This window comes from Armigeres subalbatus, chromosome 1 (genome assembly GCF_024139115.2).
Source record: "Armigeres subalbatus isolate Guangzhou_Male chromosome 1, GZ_Asu_2, whole genome shotgun sequence".
Classification (NCBI taxonomy): Eukaryota; Metazoa; Arthropoda; class Insecta; order Diptera; family Culicidae; genus Armigeres; species Armigeres subalbatus.
Genome location: NC_085139.1, coordinates 201,624,802 through 201,646,104, shown reverse-complemented (window position 1 = coordinate 201,646,104; position 21,303 = coordinate 201,624,802). Strand labels below are relative to the sequence as shown.

Below are 21,303 nucleotides of genomic sequence, written 5' to 3'. Positions count from 1 at the left end.
AATGAATTTCATTATTTCAATTTGAATCATTTTTTTTGTTCAATTAAACTTATAGTCAGAGTGTAAAATAATCGAAAATTTTTAGTGAAGTCTATTTTTCTTCATTTGTCAGTTCACTTCCGACACATTCATAATCGGCTCTGAACAGTCAATATTCAGTTGAACATTAGTCATTGAATATTTATGCACATTTTACAAATTGATAAATTATCTGAAATCTGAACACGTTTCAAATAAGTAAAGTGATTTATCACACAGAACTGAATCCGATTTTCATCCGCGAGGCACTTTCAGCGGTAAACATCAACATAAACAATGATAATTATGTTTTTTTCTGCACATAGTAAACACATTCATTGACAGTCGAATGAATGAGTTCGTGGAGTAGTCGTCTGACTATGTCATTCTATGTTTTGAATATTCATTCGATGTTTGTCAAAATTCGGACCGAAGTTGCTTCATGAAGATGAATATTTCAAGCTCTGCTTATAGTTATTCAGGATTTATTTATATTTGTCCTATACTATTAGTTTTATAAAATTCGTATGAATTGGTCGGATAATATTAGTTAACACGTTCATCTGATAAAAACCAATCGTTCAAAATAGAAATCCGTCATCAAAGACTCACCCGCAAGCATCACATTACTAAACTAATCCCGAATCGGGGGCGTTGAAATCTGCAAACATTCTCAATCACCAGCGTCAGATGCTCAATCACGCACGCGAACACGCCTAACATTCCGGCCCTTCCCCCACCCCGCTTGCGGTTGTCAACACGTGGGGTCGGTCATTCGATGACCGAAGTGTCATCCCTCGACGGCAAACAAAAAGCGGCCCAAATTCAATAATTTACCGGTGCCATATGGGTAACCGGCGGCGCGCCAGGGCCATCAATCAAATTGCTGCGACCGGGGGCAGTTTACCCCAATCGCGACGTATGGATCTAGTGCTACTCTCGAATTACCATCAGCCGATCAGCCGAAAAAACCCAATCAGCACCCGAGCAGAGAGGGTGCTACCACCACCCCAGAGGATCGGGAGGGCCCACTGCTGGGTAGCCTCGGTAGATTGGTGACGGTGGAATTCGCACAGGGAGCAATAATTCAACAACGACCAACGGCAGCAGCTGGTAATCATTTCGATTATTTTTTTTTCTGAAATGTGGGCCCTTCAAACGGCACTTTGTTTCACAGTTGTCTGAGGCGATAAATTTGGTAAATTTTGAAGCGAAGAACGTACAGTTCAATGAGAAGATCTGTTTTTATTGAATTGCGATTTTAAAGCATTTTTTTTATTTGGAGCTTCACGTGTATCTCTCGTCACTTCTTCTTCTTCTTCCTTATTGGCATTACATCCTTCACTGGGACAGAGCCGCCTCACAGCTTAGTGTTGGTTAAGCACTTACACAGTTATTATCTACGAGGTTTCAAAGCCAAGTTATCAATTTTGCATTCGTATATCATGAGGCTAACACGATAAGACTATTATGTCCAGGGAAGTCGAGACTATTTCCAAACCAAAATTGTCCTAGACCGGCACCAGGAATCGAACCCATCATGGTCTTGCTTTATAGTCGCGCGTCTTACACGGCTAAGGAGGGCCCCCACAACTACATAGTTCCAATTTCCATCTCACTGCAACAAATTCATCTCATCATATTTATTTTTTTTTGTTTCAGAGCTTTTTTTAATTTTAGACCAACTAAGGAAAGAAAAAAACAACTGCAAACTGCGTGTTGGCGTACAGTTTAAACGGTTTTGTTTAAAAGTTCATCGAACAGTTTTGGGATTCTCGAGCGAAAGCACGGAAGGCCTCACTAAACAATATTAAGTCCTGTCGAATTCCCGCCATTGACTACTGTGCCGTTTTCAAATTTAAATCCCTGTGGGAGGCCGGGTCAGCAATGCGGTAAGCCAGGGGACGATTCCCAATAATCAAAGTGTGATTAATCCCACACTAGAAAAACATTTTCAACGGCGTATTTGTTTGCGAAGCAGTTTGGGGCAGCGCCCACTAATTTCATTGCTTTAGTTAGAAAGCGTCACCGAACCCACCACCACCGCCGCCGCCGTTTACCGAAAACGGTTCCGATTTCCGAACAAATCAATTGAAAACGGAGCGGGCCATTTGGCATAAAGTCATTTGGCATAACGCCATTTGGCATAAGGTCATTTGGCATAAAGGCCATTTGGCATAACGGTCATTTGGCATAACGGACATTTGGCATAATTGTGACCAGCGTCAAAAGTAAGGGTCGTTTGGCATAACGGACACTTGGCATAACTTTTCTTTGCGTTCGCTGAATGGTGACTAAGTGGTGCGGGAAACACCCCGGAATTGTAAATATAACACCCGTCGATAACAATATTAAAAATACATTATCCTCTCGTGGAAAGAATGCATTTGCAATGCAATGCAAAAGTAGGCGCATGCCCGGATTTGAGCAATGGTGGATGTAATCCCTTCTTTAGAAGTAGGCGTGTGGCTGGATTATGGCAATGGAGGATATGATACCTTATTTACAAGTAGGCGTTTGCCCGAATTAAGGTCATGGTCGATGCGATCCCTTGGATCGTGAGAATGCGCTCGCATGGATTGTGAGAATGGAGGATGTGATCCCTTTTTTAAAAGTAGGCGCTTGCCCGGATTATGACCATGGTAGATGTGATTCCTTCTTTAAAAGAAGTCGCTTGCCTGGATTGCGACAATGGTGGATGTGATCCCTTCTTTAAAAGTAGGCGCATGCTCGGATTAAGGCCATGGTGGATGCAATCCCTTCTTTAAAAGTAAACGCTTGCATGGATTATGGCAATGGAGGACGTGATCCCTTATTTAAAAGTAGGTGCTTGTTTGGATTATGACAATGGTGGATGTAATCCCTTCTTTAGAAGTAGGCGTGTGGCTGGATTATGGCAATGGAGGATATGATACCTTATTTACAAGTAGGCGCTTGCCCGAATTAAGGTCATGGTCGATGCGATCCTTTGGATCGTGAGAATGCGCTCGCATGGATTGTGAGAATGGAGGATGTGATCCCTTTTTTTAAAGTAGGCGCTTGCCCGGATTATGACCATGGTGGATGTGATTCCTTCTTTAAAAGAAGTCGCTTGCCCGGATTACGACAATGGTGGATGTGATCCCTTCTTTAAAAGTAGGCGCATGCTCGGATTAAGGCCATGATGGATGCGATCCCTTCTTTAAAAGTAAACGCTTGCATGGATTATGGCAATGGAGGATGTGATCCCTTTTTTAAAAGTAGGTGCTTGTTTGTTTTATGACAATGATGGATGTGATTCCTTCTTTAAAAGAAGGCGCATGTCCGGATTGGGGCAATGGTGGATGTGATCCCTTCTTTAAAAATAGGCGCTTGCACGGATTATGGCAATGGAAGGTTTGATTCGTTCTTTAAAAGTAGGCGCTTGCCCGGATTGAAGCAATGTTAGATGTGATCCTTTCTTTAAAAGTAGGCCCTGCCCGGATTATGGCAAATGTATAAGTAGGCGCTAACCGGGAATAAATCAATGGTAGATGTGATCTCTTCCCCGAGTAGCACAATTCAGATTGATTTTGTTGCAGTTACTCATTTTATTTTTATTCCTTTCTTTATTTGTTAGGCACTCTGTGTTACTCTGTATACTGTGCCGAGATTTTTTTTATTCTTTATTATAGGGATTTTTAAGTGCAGTACAAAGTTCATCACTTAACTGTGCCGAGATCTACTGTAGTATTCTGAAGCCAGAATCCACACAGAATCTATTTTTATTATTTATTGTTGTTGTCGCTGCTGGGCCATCTCACCGGTAGTCCATTGTGTCCATTTGTCCGTGTCGTGAATCCAATGATCGTTGCATTGTTCGGTTGCCATTTATCCGGGTACGTTGGAGGAAAGCCTCCGAATAGAACAATTTGCCAGTCGTTGTCAGGCAGTCGTAATGGTAAGGGCGCTCCCCAATACGCCATAGGCTGCGCATCCGGCGACTGACGGGGGTTTGGTGGAGGGGCTGGTAATCGAACCCATGACCATTCGCTTGTGAGGCGAACGGGTAGCCAACTACGCTACGGGACCCCCTCAACAGTTACTCATATGTGACTTGATTGGTTTTAGTAACTCGTCTACGACAAGTGTATTGCTTCAGTTTTAAAGTTAGGCGCTTGCCCGGATTAAGGCAATGGTGGATTTGATCCGGTCTTAAGGCGCATGCCCGGATTGAAGCAATGGTGGATGAAATCCCTTCTTTAAAAGTAGGCATGTGGCCGGAATAAGTCAATGATGGAAGCAATTCTGCCGTTTTGTTATTTCATTCTTCCGGAAAATGTCTACCATCATCATCAGTCTAAGATGCATCAGTCTAAATTTTCAGAAAACAGCCTCGACCTTCTTTATCTACGCTAAACATTACATGAAATATCCCTTTCGCTTTCACAGTTCAAAATTATGCCAAATGTCCGTTATGCCAAATGACCCACTCTTTTCTTGCAGTTCTAAATTATGCCAAATGTCCGTTATGCCAAATGACCATTATGCCAAATGGCCTTTATGCCAAACGACCTTATGCCAAATGGCGTTATGCCAAATGGCTTTATGCCAAATGACCCAGACCCATTGAAAACTACTATCCATGTTATTGAATTCACATTTTTGGCTGCGTGTGCGTTTGTGTGCGCCGCCAATGTGTGTCAGTGCCATGGAAAAGCGAGCCCCATCAGTCGGGTTCCATACACATTTCAATTTAGATTAAAACAAAATTAATTATTCGATCCGAAAATGTTTGCGTATTTATGTTTGATGCGGGTGATTTGGTTCGTGGTTGAATCGTTATTCCGGGTAGGTTCAAATACAGGTTAGTTGGAGAAGACATGTCCTAAAGAAAAGCAAACAGGTAAATTAGAAAACTATGAATAGATGCTTTGTGAATCAATTAAATCAGTATCAGAACAATACTTGCACGATGATCATATTTTTCCATCTGAATCCTCAATTAAAAGGTTACTGATCCGCATTTCTCTTTCTAATGAAAATCGAAAACCATTCGTCGCACTCCATTGAACAGCCATTACTTGGAGCAAAGTTCGACGATCCGTGCGTCGCATCAGCGCGACTCATTGCCCCCAACGATAAAGCGCTCGGCAACGACCGTATTGCAAGCGCCTCTGATTGCACTCCTGGGATGTGCATCCTGTAATCGAATTTGATGGGATTCCATTTGGCCAAGGGGAAAATTAATAACAAATCATTGTTGAGTCGAGTGCACACACCGGTTGTTGGGTAGCGCGCAGTTAGCTACCGTGCACCACCAGAGCGTGTCACATCTGACGTTCGTTCCACCCACCACACGGTAGCTCGTCCATCTCTGCGCTAACGAGCGCCTATAATGATGCAAATGAGAGGTGAGGATTGATAACGCGATGCACCAACAACAGCACTCTAAACAGTGAGCAATCGTGACGAGGTAGCGCTGTTCCCGGTGCTTAATTAACATGGGGATTGTTGGGAAGCAAGCTGGACGTAACTCAAGAGCCCCTCCATCTCGGGCAGAATGATGGTTATCAACGACAGTGGCAGTATCTGTCAGTCTCTGATTGGACCTGTTGAGTTATGTGTTTTTGCTCTTCGGAAAATTGGTTCTGCTTGTAGATTAGTTTATTGTGAAGTAACCGCCACTTCAAGTCTATTATGAAATTTATGAAAAATAATAAAATAAAAAGAAAATAACGGACATTATAAAATAAAAGAAAACAATACAAAAAATACCTTGAAATGGAAATAAAAACTTTAAAATCTATGAAAATAATGAATGTTAAAAAAGGAAAAGAAAACTGAAAAAATTCAAAGCTATGAGAATGTTTAAATGATAAAAGAACAAAATTTTAAATTTTATCCTGATTTATAAAAAAAGGAACTAATAACGGAAATTAAAAAAATAAAACAAAATATGGAAAATCAAAAAAAATTTGAAGATTTTAAACAGGTAGAAATTTATGGAAAAAATGTGAAAGGTTTGAAACTTACGAATACTACAAAAATTGTAAAAACTATAAAGATGCCGAATATTTTGATTTGTTTTAAAACTTTGCACAACCAAATCAAGATTTTTTTTTAAATCATGAAAAAATGCAAAACCTACTATTGAAGAAAGCCTATCCACCATTGCTTTATTCCGGACCAACGCATACTTCCAAAAAATTAATCACATCCAAGGTGCATTATTCACAGTAGATGTGCTTTAATATTTATTGCCTTTTTTTTTAAACTCTACAAATTTTTTTTTATGAAAATATGAAAAAATTTGAAAAAAATAAAACTTTTATTTTTTTCCTAAAATTTATAGTTTTTTTTTAATTTTGCATATTTTGAAGATATTCAAAATTTTCAAAATTTAGCAGCAACCCATCAAAAAATTTGAAAAAGTGTTTTTTGAGCCACCTTAATGTAAGTATTATCTGAATAAATAATAAGCAAATAGCTCGATAACATAACAGGGGCAGCAGGGACTATGTCCAAGGGCTTGACGATCCCTCCCCAGGCCATCTGCGAGTTGCCTGCCTAGGATGTGGTGGGGTTTGACAGTGGGTCCTGTTAAACCTCTATAAAAAGCTGCATGTATCCGCAAGTAGGCTCCGCCAAAGCGACCGTGTGCCGCTCAAAGCGCACAAGCCCAAGTCCTGGTGTTAGGTGGGACGCTAAACAGCCCTGACACGACGGCCCTCCGACGAGACAGGAGGTTTGCACAGGCCCAATAAGCCGCCTTTAAAAACAACTATTACGAACGACATAGAAGATAATACGACTCGATACAATCGGCAACGACCTAGGCAACGAATAAAGGATCACGATTGGAAGCTTGGAACATGGAACTGCAAGTCGCTAGGCTTCGCATGTTGCGATAGGATAATCTACGATGAATTACATCCCCGCAACTTCGATGTCGTAGCGCTGCAGGAAATCTGCTGGACAGGACAGAAAGTGTGGAAAAGCGGGCATCGAGCGGCTACCTTCTACCAAAGCTGTGGCACCACCAACGAGCTGGGAACCGGCTTCATAGTGCTGGGAAAGATGCGCCAACGCGTGATTGAGTGGCAGCCAATCAACGCAAGGATGTGCAAGCTGAGGATAAAAGGCCGTTTCTTCAACTATAGCATCATCAACGTGCACTGCCCACACGAAGGGAGATCCGAAGAGAGAAAGAAGCGTTCTATGCGCAGCGGGAGCAGACATACGATGGATGCCCACTGCGGGACGTCAAAATCGTCATCGGTGACATGAACGCTCAGGTAGGAAGGGAGGAAATGTATAGACCGGTCATCGGACCGAATAGTCTGCATACCGTATTGAACGACAACGGCTAACGATGCATAAACTTTGCAGCCTCCCGTGGAAGCACTTTCTTCCCCCGCAAGAATATCCACAAGGCCACATGGATATCACCTAATCAAGTAACGGAAAACCAAATCGACCACGTTCTAATCGACGGTAAATTCTTCTCCGACATCACGAACGTACGCACTTACCGCAGTGCGAATATTGAATCCGACCACTACCTCGTCGCAGTATGTCTGCGCTCAAAACTCACGACGGTGATCAACACGCGTCGGAGTCGTCCGCCGCGGCTTAACATTGGGCGGCTACAAGACGGTAGATTAACCCAAGACTACGCGCAGCAGCTGGAAGTGGCACTCCCAACGGAAGAGCAGCTAGGCGCAGCATCTCTTGAAGATGGCTGGAGAGATATTCGATCCGCCATTGGAAGCACCGCAACCGCTGCACTAGGCACGGTGGCTCCGGATCAGATAAACGACTGGTATGACGGCGAATGTGAGCAGTTAGTTGAGGAGAAGAATGCAGCATGGGCGAGATTGCTGCAACACCACACGATGGCGAACGAGGCACGATACAAACGGGCGCGGAACAGACAAAACCCGATTTTCCGGAGGAAAAAGCGCCAGCAGGAAGATCGAGACCGTGAAGAGACGGAGGAACTGTACCGCGCTAATAACGCACGAAAGTTCTATGAGAAGTTGAACCGTTCACGTAAGGGCCACGTGCCACAGCCCGATATGTGTAGGACATAAACGGGAACCTTCTTACAAACGAGCGTGAGGTGATCCAAAGGTGGCGGCAGCACTACGAAGAGCACCTGAATGGCGATATGGCAGACAACGGTGGCGGTATGGTAATGAACCTAGGAGCACGCGCGCAGGACATGCGACTTTCGGCTCCGAATCTCCAGGAAATCCAGGAGGAGATCGGCCGGCTGAAAAACAACAAAGCCCCTGGAGTTGACCAACTACCAGGAGAGCTGTTTAAACACGGTGGTGAAGCACTGGCTAGAGCGCTGCATTGGGTGATTACCAAGGTTTGGGAGGATGAGGTTCTGCCGCAGGAGTGGATGGAAGGTGTCGTGTGTCCCATCTACAAGAAGGGCGATAAGCTGGATTGTAGCAACTACCGCGCAATCACATTGCTGAACGCCGCCTACAAGGTACTCGCCCAAATTGTATGCCGTCGACTAACACCAATTGCAAGAGAGTTCGTGGGGCAGTTCCAGGCGGGATTTATGGGTGAACGCTCTACCACAAACCAGGTGCTCGCCATACGTCAGGTATTGCAGAAATGCCGCGAATACAACGTGCCCACACATCATCTATTTATCGACTTTAAAGCCGCATATGATACAATCGATCGGGACCAGCTATGGCAGCTAATGCACGAAAACGGATTTCCTGATAAACAGATACGGTTGATCAAGGCGACGATGGATCGGGTGATGTGCGTAGTTCGAGTTTCAGGGGCATTCTCGAGTCCCTTCGAAACGCGTAGAGGTGATGGTCTTTCGTGTCTGCTATTCAACATCGCTTTGGAGGGAGTAATATGAAGGGCAGGGATTGACACGAGTGGTACGATTTTCACGAAGTCCGTCCAGTTATTTGGTTTCGCCGACGACATTGATATCATGGCACGTAACATTGAGAGGATGGAGGAAGCCTACATCAGACTGAAAAGCGAAGCTAAACGGATTGGACTAGTCATCAACACGTCGAAGACGAAGTACATGATAGGAAGAGGCTCAAGAGAGATCAATGTGAGCCACCCACCACGAGTTTCTATTGGTGGTGACGAAATCGAGGTGGTTGAAGAATTCGTGTACTTGGGCTCACTGGTGACCGCCGATAACGATACCAGCAGAGAAATTCGGAGACGCATTGTGGCTGGAAATCGTACGTACTTTGGACTCCGCAAGACGCACCGATCGAATAGAGTTCGCCGCCGTACCAAACTGACTATCTACAAAACGCTTATAAGACCGGTAGTTCTCTACGGACACGAGACCTGGACGATGCTCGTGGAGGACCAACGCGCACTGGGAGTTTTTGAAAGGAAAGTGTTGCATACCATCTATGGTGGGGTGCAGATGGCGAACGGTACGTGGAGGAGGCGGATGAATCACGAGTTGCATCAACTGTTGGGAGAACCATCCATCGTTCAAACCGCGAAAATCGAAAGACTGCGGTGGGCCGGGCACGTATCCAGAATGTCGGACAGTAATCCAGTGAAAATGGTTCTCGACAATGATCCGACGGGAACAAGAAGGCGAGGTGCACAGCGGGCAAGGTGGATCGATCAGGTGGAGGACGACTTGCGGACCCTCCGCAGACTGCGTGGTTGGCGTAGTGCAGCCATGGACCGAGCTGAAAGGAGAAGTCTTTTATGTGCAGCACAGGCCACTCCGGCCTTAGTCTGATGATAAATAAATAAAAGATTTTTTGCCCAAAAATAATATGGGCAATAAAATAAAATCTGGATAATTTTGAGAACTTTGGAAATATTCCTTAACAAATGCGAGGAGTTTTTTTTTATTTTACTTTTTTTTATATTTACTTTTTATTATCCCTTTTTGGCCTTCCGGAGACCAATAGGACATAATGTTTATTAAATATTTGTAATGCCCTAATCAAAAAATAATTCTTTTTCTTCTTCTTCTTATTGTCCCACACTGGGACAGAGCCGCTTCGCAGCTTAGTGTTCATTAACACCCAAAAGGCCAAGCTCTTTGAGAAAGCGATTTTTGATTTCATAACTTTTTTATTTTTTGTCCAATCTAGATGAAATTTTGACACAAGGTCCAATTTTTATTCTAGTTTTGGCTGCACATTGAGTTTTTTGGAATTTCTGGATGGTTCCGGAATTATTCCAGATTCCCTTGGGGTACCAGCAAACTGGTGTTTGGGGTATTTCGCTAGTTACTCAATTTTTCTCCATGGAACCCATATCAAACAGTATAAAACAATATTGCCCCACTAATAACGAGTCTTATAGCGATTTTTCCGAAAGTTGGTCTTCCATACGGACATCCCCAGGAAGTTTCCAAATGTCCCCACACACTTAAAATAAATCGCAGATTTCTGTGAAATTTCACCGAAATCTCAACAGCAGAACTGTTCGGTGAATAATTTTACAGATTTTCGGTGGTTTTGACAGTTGAACAAAGGAAAAATTGTCGAAAATTTGGTAAAATAATTACCGAACAGTTCTGCTGTTGAGATTTCGGTGAATTGAAGCAAAATTCACCGAAATCTGTGAAATGATTTAAGTGTGCAGGGAACCTGTAAAGGGGACAATTTCGATTTTGCTCCGAAACATGTCGTGTGACGGCTCTTTCTTCACAATTTTCCATGAATATACTCGCTGTTGTTATAAAAGTGGTCTATAGACGATAACTGGTATCACCCCTTGTAGCAGCTTCCATATTTGTGTGTAGCACTAACCTATCCTTCATCTCTTCGTTGAAAAACTCCATAAATGCTTTTTTATGTGAACTTATTTTACTTAAACTTAGATTGAAACTTTTGTCACGTTCAAGTTTTGCATCATTTTTACGAACTTTGGAAGGTCGCTTTGTTGACCACTTAAAATCTCTTGATTTGTTAAAAAATATCATTTCATCCTCTTTGTATGCAAACGGATGCTCTTCAAAAAGCTCTTTGTCGCTATTCAGATCACAGACGAATTCGTCAACATCAGAATGCACGTTGACTAGATCCGACTCCGATGAGCTCTCCATTTTTACAACAGGTCAATCTCAATATCGCTTGACAACTGGATTTGAAAATTTTATCGATTCGAAGAAAAATAAGATTTAATCCTTTTTTGCATCTATATACTGTCGCAACCGGCTTCTATTTGCAAAAGGCTGTAAATGATGTATCACCGAATACTTTGTGTTTCATCGATGCCCACATAATATAATACAATGGGATTATAGAATTCCAAAAATTTTGACGATGCCAGTCATTGTTTTTGATTTGACAAATAGAAACAGACTTCGCTATAATTCACGCTTGACATCGTGAACATATTCGAAAGAAAGTAGCATTACGGTATTCGTTAGAATGTTTAGAGTAAAATCACAACCAAAGGCTGATTGTTTCATATTTACGATGGGAATTTTAAATAGGTAATGAAGCATTCTGTCATTTCTACCTGATATTCCGTATATTGTCCCTTACGATATCCTACTAGCCTTTCGCTGCTGGAAGTAGCCTCGGAGTAATCTAAATGTGCACACATATAAATAGTTTAAAGAACTAGTGATGCTGTCTTGAAGTCGGAGGAAAAGTAAATTTTCAACCAGGACTTACTGGGGAATCTGAGGAGCAGAATTATGATATTTCAGATATTCAAGAAAAAACAGAACTGTGTGAAAGTTTATTGAAAATAATTATGGCATTCATACATACATATATTTTTTCCCTTAACACGGTAATCACTTTGATGTAGTGTGTTACGGTTTACGATATATCGTATTTAGTCCTCGCTACCAACAGCAGTCTCAGAAATTAAACATAACTAATGTTACCCTGCAGATAATTTGAGGCTTGAATTTCGAATCCCGTTGGAGGATAAACTGCATACAACGGAAGCACCTTTTAAAGCAATTAGTTTAAAAAAACCTCGATGCCCGTATCCGCTGAACTGACTACTGGAAAATTGAGTTGGGGATTTAAATACACCCAGGTTTTTTTACACGGTTGGAATTCATTAATTTCCTGGTTAACCCGAACTTTCACAGCTTTTTAAATACCACCTTAATTTTCTTTGATTTTTTGTGAATTTTTTCGTGGGGTTAACTCATTATTTCATTGACGCTGAAGGTCTCAAACGACTAAAACCAAACCGTGTAAAAAAAAACCTGGGTGTACGTACTAACTCTTCATGAACTTGAACTTATTATTACAGCATTTGTTTTTCAGTCTATATTACATATTACAGAATATTGTGTATTTGGACAACATATTTTATTCCTGTGAGTCTTTTTCAAATAAATTATGTACTTGTGAGGACATTATTTCTACAGGTTTTATCGCCATAGCTGATTTTTAGTCTATAGCTGGTTCGGTATAGGTTCGAATAGAATCGATTTGTCGAGTATCGCGCATTTGTGCGCCCTCATGCAGCATGAAAAGATAAATCTTAAGAGCGGGAAATTTTTGACAACTAAGTAACTGCAAAATATTTTGGCTCATGGGAATATTTTCAAAATACCTCTTCACTCGCTTGAGAGCAAAAAAAAAAGACTCTATCAGCAGCGCCCAGGTCTATAGTACATTTTTTGCAGCGGACATGACACGAGAAATTGTTTTTTCGCCATAGCACCTTTCGGCTCAGTTTATCATATGCTGACCGATTCTGTAATTTCGATCTTATGTTTTTTATGATCGAGGCTTAGTGAACAATAGCTTGTCGTAAAAAATTAAGGTGAAGTTCTGAGAAAAACCCTATTGGCATCCTGATCAGCATCGGCTCGAATGGTTTTCTGAACAGAATTTATTTAGGATTCTGAAAAGAATATGTTCGCGATTCTGAAAAGAATACGTTCGCGATTCTGAACAAAGTGGCCAAACTGACCCATGACCACTTTTATAAGAATTGCGAATCTATTCATAACAAATTGTGAAGAAAGAGCCGTCGAGTGACATGTTTCGGAGCAAAATCGAAATTGTCCCCTTTACAGGTTCCATGGGGGAATTCCGGACGCCACGAGAGCGGCCAAACTGACCATATACCATTTTTAAAACAACAGCGAGTATATTCATGAAAAATTGTGAAGAAAGAGCCGTCGCACGACATGTTTCGGAGCAAAATCGAAATTATCCCCTTTACAGGTTCCCTGGGGACATTTGGAAGCTTCCTGGGGATGTCCGTATGGAAGACTAACTTTCGAAAAAATCGCTATGAGACTCGTTATTGGTGTGGCAATATTGTTTTATACTGTTTGATATGGGTTCCATGGAGAAAAATTGAGTAACTGGCGAAAAACCCCAAACACCAGTTTGCTGGTACCCCAAGGGAATCTGGAATAATTTCGGAACCATCCAGAAATCCCGAAAAATTCAATGTGCAGATAAAAATTAGAATAAACATTGGACCTTGTGTCAAAATTTCATCAAGATTGGACAAAAAATAAAAAAGGTAAGATTTTTTCAAAATCATAAATCGCTTTCTCAAAGAGCTTGGCCTTTTGGGTGTTAAGCACTTCCACAGTTATTAACTGCGAGGTTTCTAAGCCAAGCTACCATTTTTGCATTCGTATATCATGAGACACGATGATACTTTTATGCCCATGGAAGTCGAGACAATTTCCAATCCGAAAATTGCCTAGACCGGCACCGGGAATCGAACCCAGCCACCCTCAGCATGGTTTGCTTTGTAGCCGCGCGTCTTACCGCACGGCTAAGGAAGGCCATAATTAATAAATAATTAATAAATGAACAATTAATAATAAATAAAATAATTTATTTATTTAAAAAACGGAAGAATTTTTTTATATTCTACAATATCTGTATTGGGAAATGGATTGTGAGTGCTTCGTGTCTGATTTAGACATTTTGGGCTTCCTTCGTTATTTTTAGGAGGTCCTTCGTTGGTTGAAAGCACCAGTCTAACGTACTGAGGGTCGTGGGTTCGAGTCCCATCGAAGGAAAGTGGTTACAGCCATCAAATTTTTCAATTCAAAAATTCTACATAACATACATGTTCACATCAGAATTTTTCAAAACATTGTAAATCAATGATCATAGAAGATTTTAAAATTCAGGAAATGTTTTATTCTTTTCGGGAAATTCCAAATTTTTAAAAATTTTCAAGCATTTTTATTTTTTTTTTATTTGTCAAATTTGAAAAAAAAAATTGAAAAATCGAAATTAAAACATTTATATTTTTCAACAAAATCAAAACTTCTTATAAATTTAAAAACAAATTTAAAATTTTAACAAATTCAAAAGTTCAAATATTGTACATGAAATAAAAATTTGGAAATTCTAGCTAATTTCTTAAATTTTAAAGATTAAAAAAAATGGAGACATTTAATATAAAAAGAATATAAAAGTTCTTCCATCAAAAACTATTGTAAATTTTAAATACATTCAAATTTTTGGAAGCTATTTTTGTTTTAATTTTTTTAAGTTATATAAAATAAATTAAAGGAAAATAATCTGTATTATTTTAAAAAAATCATTAATTTTCGGATCAGAAAAAATATTAATACTTTAGAAATTTTCAACTTTAAAAATTCAAAGAATTTGACAAAATAAGTTTTGGAGGTATTTATATTTTTAATTTTTCCAAAATCTCAAATACCATTGAAAAAATTATTTTTATTTTTTTTAAATTGTTTGAATTTTATTTCAAATTTGTGATTATTAGAGAATAACAAAATAAATATCTCGAATGAAAATAAAATAAAATTTGGTACATTTTAGGATTTCCAAATATTTTGAAAATGTTTTCAAATATTTTTAAATGTTTTGAAAAAAAGAGTTGCAAATTTAAAAAAATAGAATTTTTTTAAAATGTTTCGAAAATTTTGAAAATTTTGGTTTGTTTATGAAAATTTAAAAATTTAAACTTTCAAGTTTATGGAAAATAATGATAAAAAAAAATATTATAAAATGAAAATTTTTGTTTTTTTGTAATGTACTAAATTTTTCTCTCATTTTTCTTAATTTAGGCCGTTATAAATATTTAATTAACATTATGTCCTACTGGTCTTCGAAAGGTCAAGGCCTATAATAAAAAAATTATATTAAAATGAAAAAAAAATAAAAAAAAACTTCGAAAGGTCAAGGCCTATAATAAAAAAAAAAATAATAAAATGAAAAAAAATAAAAAAAAACTTCTCGAATTTGTTAAAGAATGTTATAAAAATCCTCAAAATTAGCCGAATTGTATTATGTTGCTCCTTCAAAATATTATTTTTTGAACGTCTAAGACGAGCTAAGTACTTTCCATTTAATTCCACTACGTTTTGTTATCTTTGCAGATACGTATTTCGACCGCAACTGTGTGGTCGTCTTCAGTGTCTCGTACTTGACTCGACTTCGAGATACATTCACTAAACATTCCACTAAAAAGAGCTTAAAATATTCTTTCTGATTATTTTTTGGCAGAAAATCCAAGGTGGGGGGGGAGACAAAATTGTTTTTAAATATTTGTATCGGCCTTACATTGTTATTTACAACTAGCCGGCGAAATTTATCTCGCCCAAAACATTTTTTTTATTTGTCTTAATTTGTATGGAAACCTCCTCTTATAGAGCGGGGAGGGGTCTCAAACAATTATACCTACATTTTTTTTTCAAAAATCTCCATGTGCTAAATTTATTTCCAAATGCGTGATAAGTTCTCAAGCTATGCAGAAATGTATGTACCCCTTTGTATGGGAGCCCGCCCTTCCAGAGGAGGAGGGGTCTCGAACCATTTTAAGAACCTTTCCCGGTCCAAAAATATCCCTGCATAAAATTTTCACTACGATCGTTCAAGTAGTTTCCGAGCTAAAAGGGTCAAATAGACAGAAATTCATTTTTATGTATATAGAAGATTATGTATATAGATATCCATTATCTGGACTTTTTAAAATTTGCAAACTTTTACATCTTGTTAGAATTTGAAAAGTTTTTGAAAAAAAATGTTTTTTTAAATGCATTTAATTTTTTTTTAATTTAATTTTTCTAAAACTTTTGATATTTTGAAAATAAAAAAAATAAAACCTGAAATTATGGAAGCTTTTCAAAACTTTCAAAAGATTTTAAAATCTTCAAACTAAAATAATGAAAATATGATGAAAATGAAAATTTAATTAGTTAGCAGAACCATTTTTTCATATTTGCAATTTGATGTTTGCTCTGCGATTCGATTCCATTTGGACCATCATTAACCTCTTTTCGAAGGATGAAGTATTCTACATGCCACATTCGTTGGATTAGTTCTCGAGTTACGCAGATTTTTTTTCTATTTGTGTGGAAACCCACCCTTTTAAATGGAGAAAGTTCTTTCTCTCACCCGGACTCAAAACCCTTGCATATACATTTCCACGACGATCGATTCAATAGTTTCCGAACCTATAAGGGAGAGGCAGACAATTTTTTTTAATGTACAAAGATAAAGAAAATATGGTGTCAGGCCATTAGGCCGAAGGCCATTTGGCCGAAGGTCATTAGGCCGAAGGCCATTTGGCCGAAGGTCATTAGGCCGAATGGTCATTAGGCCGAATTAGCAAAAAGAAGCAAAAATTTAAAAATGAGAAGTGCTTTCTTCACGTTACCCCTTGTTTCTTCTTGCTTCTTCCTTCTTTTATCTCTCTTCTTCCTTTTTTTCTTTTTCGCTCTTCCTTCTTGCTCCTTTCTATTTCCTTCTTCTGTACTATTTTTGTCTTCTCCTTTCTTTCTTCATATTTCTGCATTCCTCTTCCTTCTTTCTTCCTTCATTCTTCATCTTCCTTCTTTTTTCTTCTTTTCCCCACCCTTCTTCTTTCTACTTTCTTCTTCTTGTTTCCTTCTTCTTTCTCCTTTCTTCTTTCTTCCTTCCCTCCTTCTTTTTTTATTCTTCTTTCTTTTTCTTTTTTCCTTTTTGCTTCTTTTTTTCTTCTTCCTTCTCAATTATTCCTTCTTTCTTCTTCATTTTTCCTTCTTCGCTTTTTTCTCCCTTCTAACTTCTTCCTTCTTCCTTATTCTTCATTCCTTCTTCCTTCCTCTTTCTTCCTTCTTCTTTCTACCTTCTTTCATTTTTCTTCTTCCTTCTTTCTTCCTTCTTCATTCTTCCTTCTTCTTTCTTCCATTTTCCTTCTTCCTTGTTCCTTCTTTCTTCCTTCTTTTTTCTTCCTTCTTCCTCCTTCCTCCTTCCTTCTTCCTTCTTCCTTCTTCTTCCTTCGTTCTTCCTTCTTTTTTCTTCCTTCTTCCTTCCTCCTTTTTCCTTCTTCCTTCTTCTTTCTTCCTTCTTTCTTCTTCCTTCTTCCTTTTTTTCTTCCTTCTTCCTTCCTCCTTCTTCTTTCTTCCTTCTTTCTTCTTTCTTCCATTTTCTTCTTTCTTTCTCCCGTCTTCTCTCTTTCTTATTCTTTCTTTCTTCTTCCATCTTCCTTCTTCCTTCTTCCTTCTTCCTTCTTCCTTCTTCCTTCTTCCTTCTTCCTTTTTCCTTCTTCCTTCTTCCTTCTTCTTTCTTCCTTCTTTCTTTATTTTCTCTACTTCCTTCCTCCTTCTTCCTTCTTTATTCTTCCTACTTCCTTCTTTATTTTTTATTTTTCCTTCTTCCCTTTTTATTCTTCCTTATTTCTTTTTCCTTCTTCCCTCTTCTTTCCACCTTCTTTCACCTCTCTTCTTCTTTGTTCTTCCTTAATCTTCCTTCTTCTTTCTTCTTTCTTCCGTTTTCTTCCTCCTTTCTCCCGTCTTCTTGCTTTTCTATCCTTTTTTCTTCCTTCTTCCTCCTTCCTTCCTTCTTCCTTCTCCCTTCTTCCTTCTTTATTCTTCCTTCTTCTTCTTCCTTTTTTCTTCTTCCTTCTTCTTTCCACCTTCGTTCACCTCTCTTCTTCTTTCTTCTTCCTTCTTCTTCCTTCTTTCTTCCGTTTTCTTCCTTCTTTCCCTGTCTTCTTTATTTCTTATTCTTTTTTTCTTCCTTCTTCCTTCTTTATTCTTCCTTCTTCATTCTTCCTTCTTCCTTCTTCCTTACTTCACACAACTCATTTCTCACTCCCAAGTTCTCTGTAAATTTTGAGAAATCCGTTGTATTTGTTCTATTTTTATGTTTTGTTTTTCTCTTCATAATACCGTTAAAAGCTCTGTGATATGTCCTTTCCAAAACGTCCTACCATTTGATAGCATCTCCGTTTTCTACCCCAACTTCTGTTCGAACTATCGGTTCGATAGTTAATTAAACGCTAAACCCGGACTAATACCAAGGTTATGACAATTTCAAAATTCAATTTGGCTTTCCAATTTATGAGCGACGTCACGGGTCAAATTGTCAATCACCGATCGGGCATCGGCATTCGTGCCAGTAACTCGACTGGATGGGAATTAAAACTGTAATAGCCTATTTTATTGCGTCATCAGCTTTTCCTCGCTGGTCAATCGAGAACCACCGCTGACCCAAAACCAATACGATGCAGGCGGCACCACCAGCTGATATTTCGTATTGTGGATTATTGGCAGTGGGTTTCTGTCGGTGGACCGACGGATATTTTGGACGCAAAAACCGCAACCTCGGCAGGATTGATTTCTGTTTGTTTTTCTGTCGGAATATTTACCCCATACCGAGTGAAACCACCGCGGTTAAATTGAAAGCCATATTGGATTGTGCACGGTGAGGAGGACCCGCTTCAATGGATTTGTCGCTTTTTAAACTTGGGTAGTTTTATACAACCGTGTGGTTAATTTGATTAAACGTTATTCCTTGTTCGGTTCATTTGAAACATCTGGACACCTATTTTGACCCTTCAAAACCCTGTCTGTTCGTGTGCTTTTAGGGTCCTGTGCAAGGGAAGCGAATTATTTTTCTAGATGCAATACCCGCTTCATTAATTGATTTTTTTTGCCTTTCATCAATGCTTGTGCATCGTCAATCGAGCGAATTAGCATCAAAGCTCATTAAACCACCATTCGCTCCAGCAGCTTCGCGTTTAACGACTATTTTATAATTAATCAGCAGAACTCCGAACCATTTTCCCGATCAAATTCAATCAAGCGATTATTTTCTTATATGGATGGAGAATTTATTGCAGTTTGCTCTGAGGAGCTTTCACAGAGCTTCCATTCAACCGATGCCCTGGGGAATATTAATAACGAGTTTTGAATTTGCGGCTTAGTGGAGATAACGTTCCTCCGCCTTGACTTTCAACGGAAATAGGGAAAATACACAAAAACCGGAATAGCGTCGAAGGCAGAACGGAATCCCTCACCTGGAAGTTTAACCCGGACAGCAGCAAGAGAATGTGCAAAGTTTCCTGCGGGTGTGCAGCAAAGGTAAACTTTGCTTTTAATTCCATCTTTACCGCAAAGTTAATCCAGCTATTTTTTTTTACGAAACCGCGCTTCAGTTTGCACACAGAGTCAACTGCAAAAACCACTGCGCTACTGTTTGGAGTGAAAACCGCCGTTCGATGGAAAGTTCCCAGCCCATATTCGGTTGCTGGTTCGGTTTGACTTTCGGCCGGGCGTAAGGCCATTATGTCGACCAAGAGCAGAGCAAAACTGAATTTGCCTACCTACTACTTATTCCGTACCGCACCGCACCATGGGCATTGGGTTTTCGGATGGAACGAGTTTTGCACCGAAAAGTCGGTCAAATATTTGTTGACCCGCAACTTACACTCCAGAATTGCGAGATAAAAGAGTTTCGGAAGAAAAGTGCATTCCACAGTTTGCCGGCGATGGAACCAGTACTCGGGCGCGCGCAATGATCGTCGGAGCAGACGCTCCACTCCGAAGACAAACTCATCCTCCGCCCGTACGGCTTAAGCGGAAAGTAAAATAAAGGATTAGTGTCTGATATAAAACTTTATATGAACTTAACCCGCTTTTCCGACTTCATTTGGTGTAGCAGCAGTAGCAGCAGTTGACTCCCAAGTATAACTAAAAACTCATTTTGGATCCGTCCGGTTCAGTGCGACAGCAGCAGCTCAGATGCTGGGAAGTGTATTTTGTTGGAAATTTTCTCTAACTCGCTGTCTCATTTGTATGTTTCGCTCGGTGAAGTGTAACCAACATGGAAGGGATGATGAGATTTTCATGTCTTCGATGTGTTTTTTTTATGGACAAGAACTGCACTTTGGGGAAGTGCACCAATGTGTTGCAAACGCTGAACCCAGGGGGATGCTGGTTCTAAAGGCAATAAGTGCGGAACAGTGACTTCATGTTGGTCGTTGTAGCTGTATCCATAAAAATGAATTTCTGTTTCTCTGATCCTTATAGATTCGGGAAATACTGAACCGATAGACGTAAAAAATTGTATGCACAGGCATTTGGGGCCGGGGGAGGTTCTAATTATGGTTCGAGACCCCTGCCTCTTCTAGAAGGGGGGGGGCATTCAAACGAAAGCGAATTTCTGCATAACTCAAAAATTAATCAAGCAAACAGAATCAAACTTGGCATGTGGAGGTTATCGAAGACAAGAAATCCTGGAATCATTCGATTCAGTCCAATAGGGCCACTATAGCTACAATAGCTCGGACATGATGAAAGCTCTCATCCGCCGTCCACCATCATCCACCGTTTGATAAATAATTGTTTACACCGACTGTTCAGAGGGTATAGGTGCAAGGGAAGGGATTCACATTATACAATAATATTATCCACATATTTATAATATAAGTGCTGTTTGGGACAACATTGTGAAAAATAGAGCTGTACGGTTCTGCAGAAGACGTTTAGCCGGCAGTCATTCAGTCAAAAGGTATTTGGCCAAATGTCACTAGACCAAAACTTGTTTGCCCAAATATGTCATTTGGCATTGGCCGAACAAATTATAAGGCCGAAACCCATCAGGCCGATATTCATTTGGCCAAAAATGTCATTTGGGGTCAAAATGAACATTACGGCCGAAAATGTCATTCGGTCAAATTGATCATTTGTTTGAAAACATCGTTTGGCTGAATATACCATTTGGTCGAACCTATACAGGAGCGAATCCCATTTGACCGAAAAAAGTATTTGGCCGTACCAACTCGGACAGATGTTGGCAGCACCCTCTCAAATTTCAATGAAACTTTCTGGACATGTAAACTACACTACACTACTAGATTCTGCAAGGTTTTAATACTATGATTGTATTATAGATGACCGATTTTTTGTTTGCCAAAGCTTTATACAGATTTTGCAATGCACATTTGTTGTCCGCTGGTTGAGTGAGAATAATATTATACTTTCTCTGAGGGTATTACTTTTTCTTCTTTTAGATCCCCTCCAGGTAAATCGATTCAATTTAACAGAAAAATTGATATATCCGTTCAATTGATTTCTAATGTCAGGCAATAAACTCA

The 21,303-nt window shown here is 39.6% G+C and overlaps 2 protein-coding genes across 2 annotated transcripts in view; one reads left to right on the top strand and one right to left on the bottom strand.

The window, feature by feature from the left end:
• Positions 1 to 21,303, bottom strand: part of LOC134209902 (alpha-2 adrenergic receptor-like) — a 729,274-nt gene that overhangs the window by 282,509 nt on the left and 425,462 nt on the right. The gene's annotated exons all lie outside the window — the stretch shown is intronic.
• Positions 15,718 to 20,068, top strand: LOC134209892 (NADH-ubiquinone oxidoreductase chain 2-like). The gene is made up of 2 exons (XM_062685917.1): positions 15,718 to 16,487; positions 16,518 to 20,068. The coding sequence occupies exon 2, from the start codon at positions 16,575 to 16,577 to the stop codon at positions 17,664 to 17,666; it is 1,092 nt and encodes a 363-aa protein (XP_062541901.1). The 5' UTR covers positions 15,718 to 16,487; positions 16,518 to 16,574; the 3' UTR covers positions 17,667 to 20,068.

Excerpts from the sequence above, each read along its gene's own strand:
- LOC134209892 (XM_062685917.1), top strand. The coding sequence starts at position 16,575 with ATGAGAAGTGCTTTCTTCACGTTACCCCTTGTTTCTTCTTGCTTCTTC.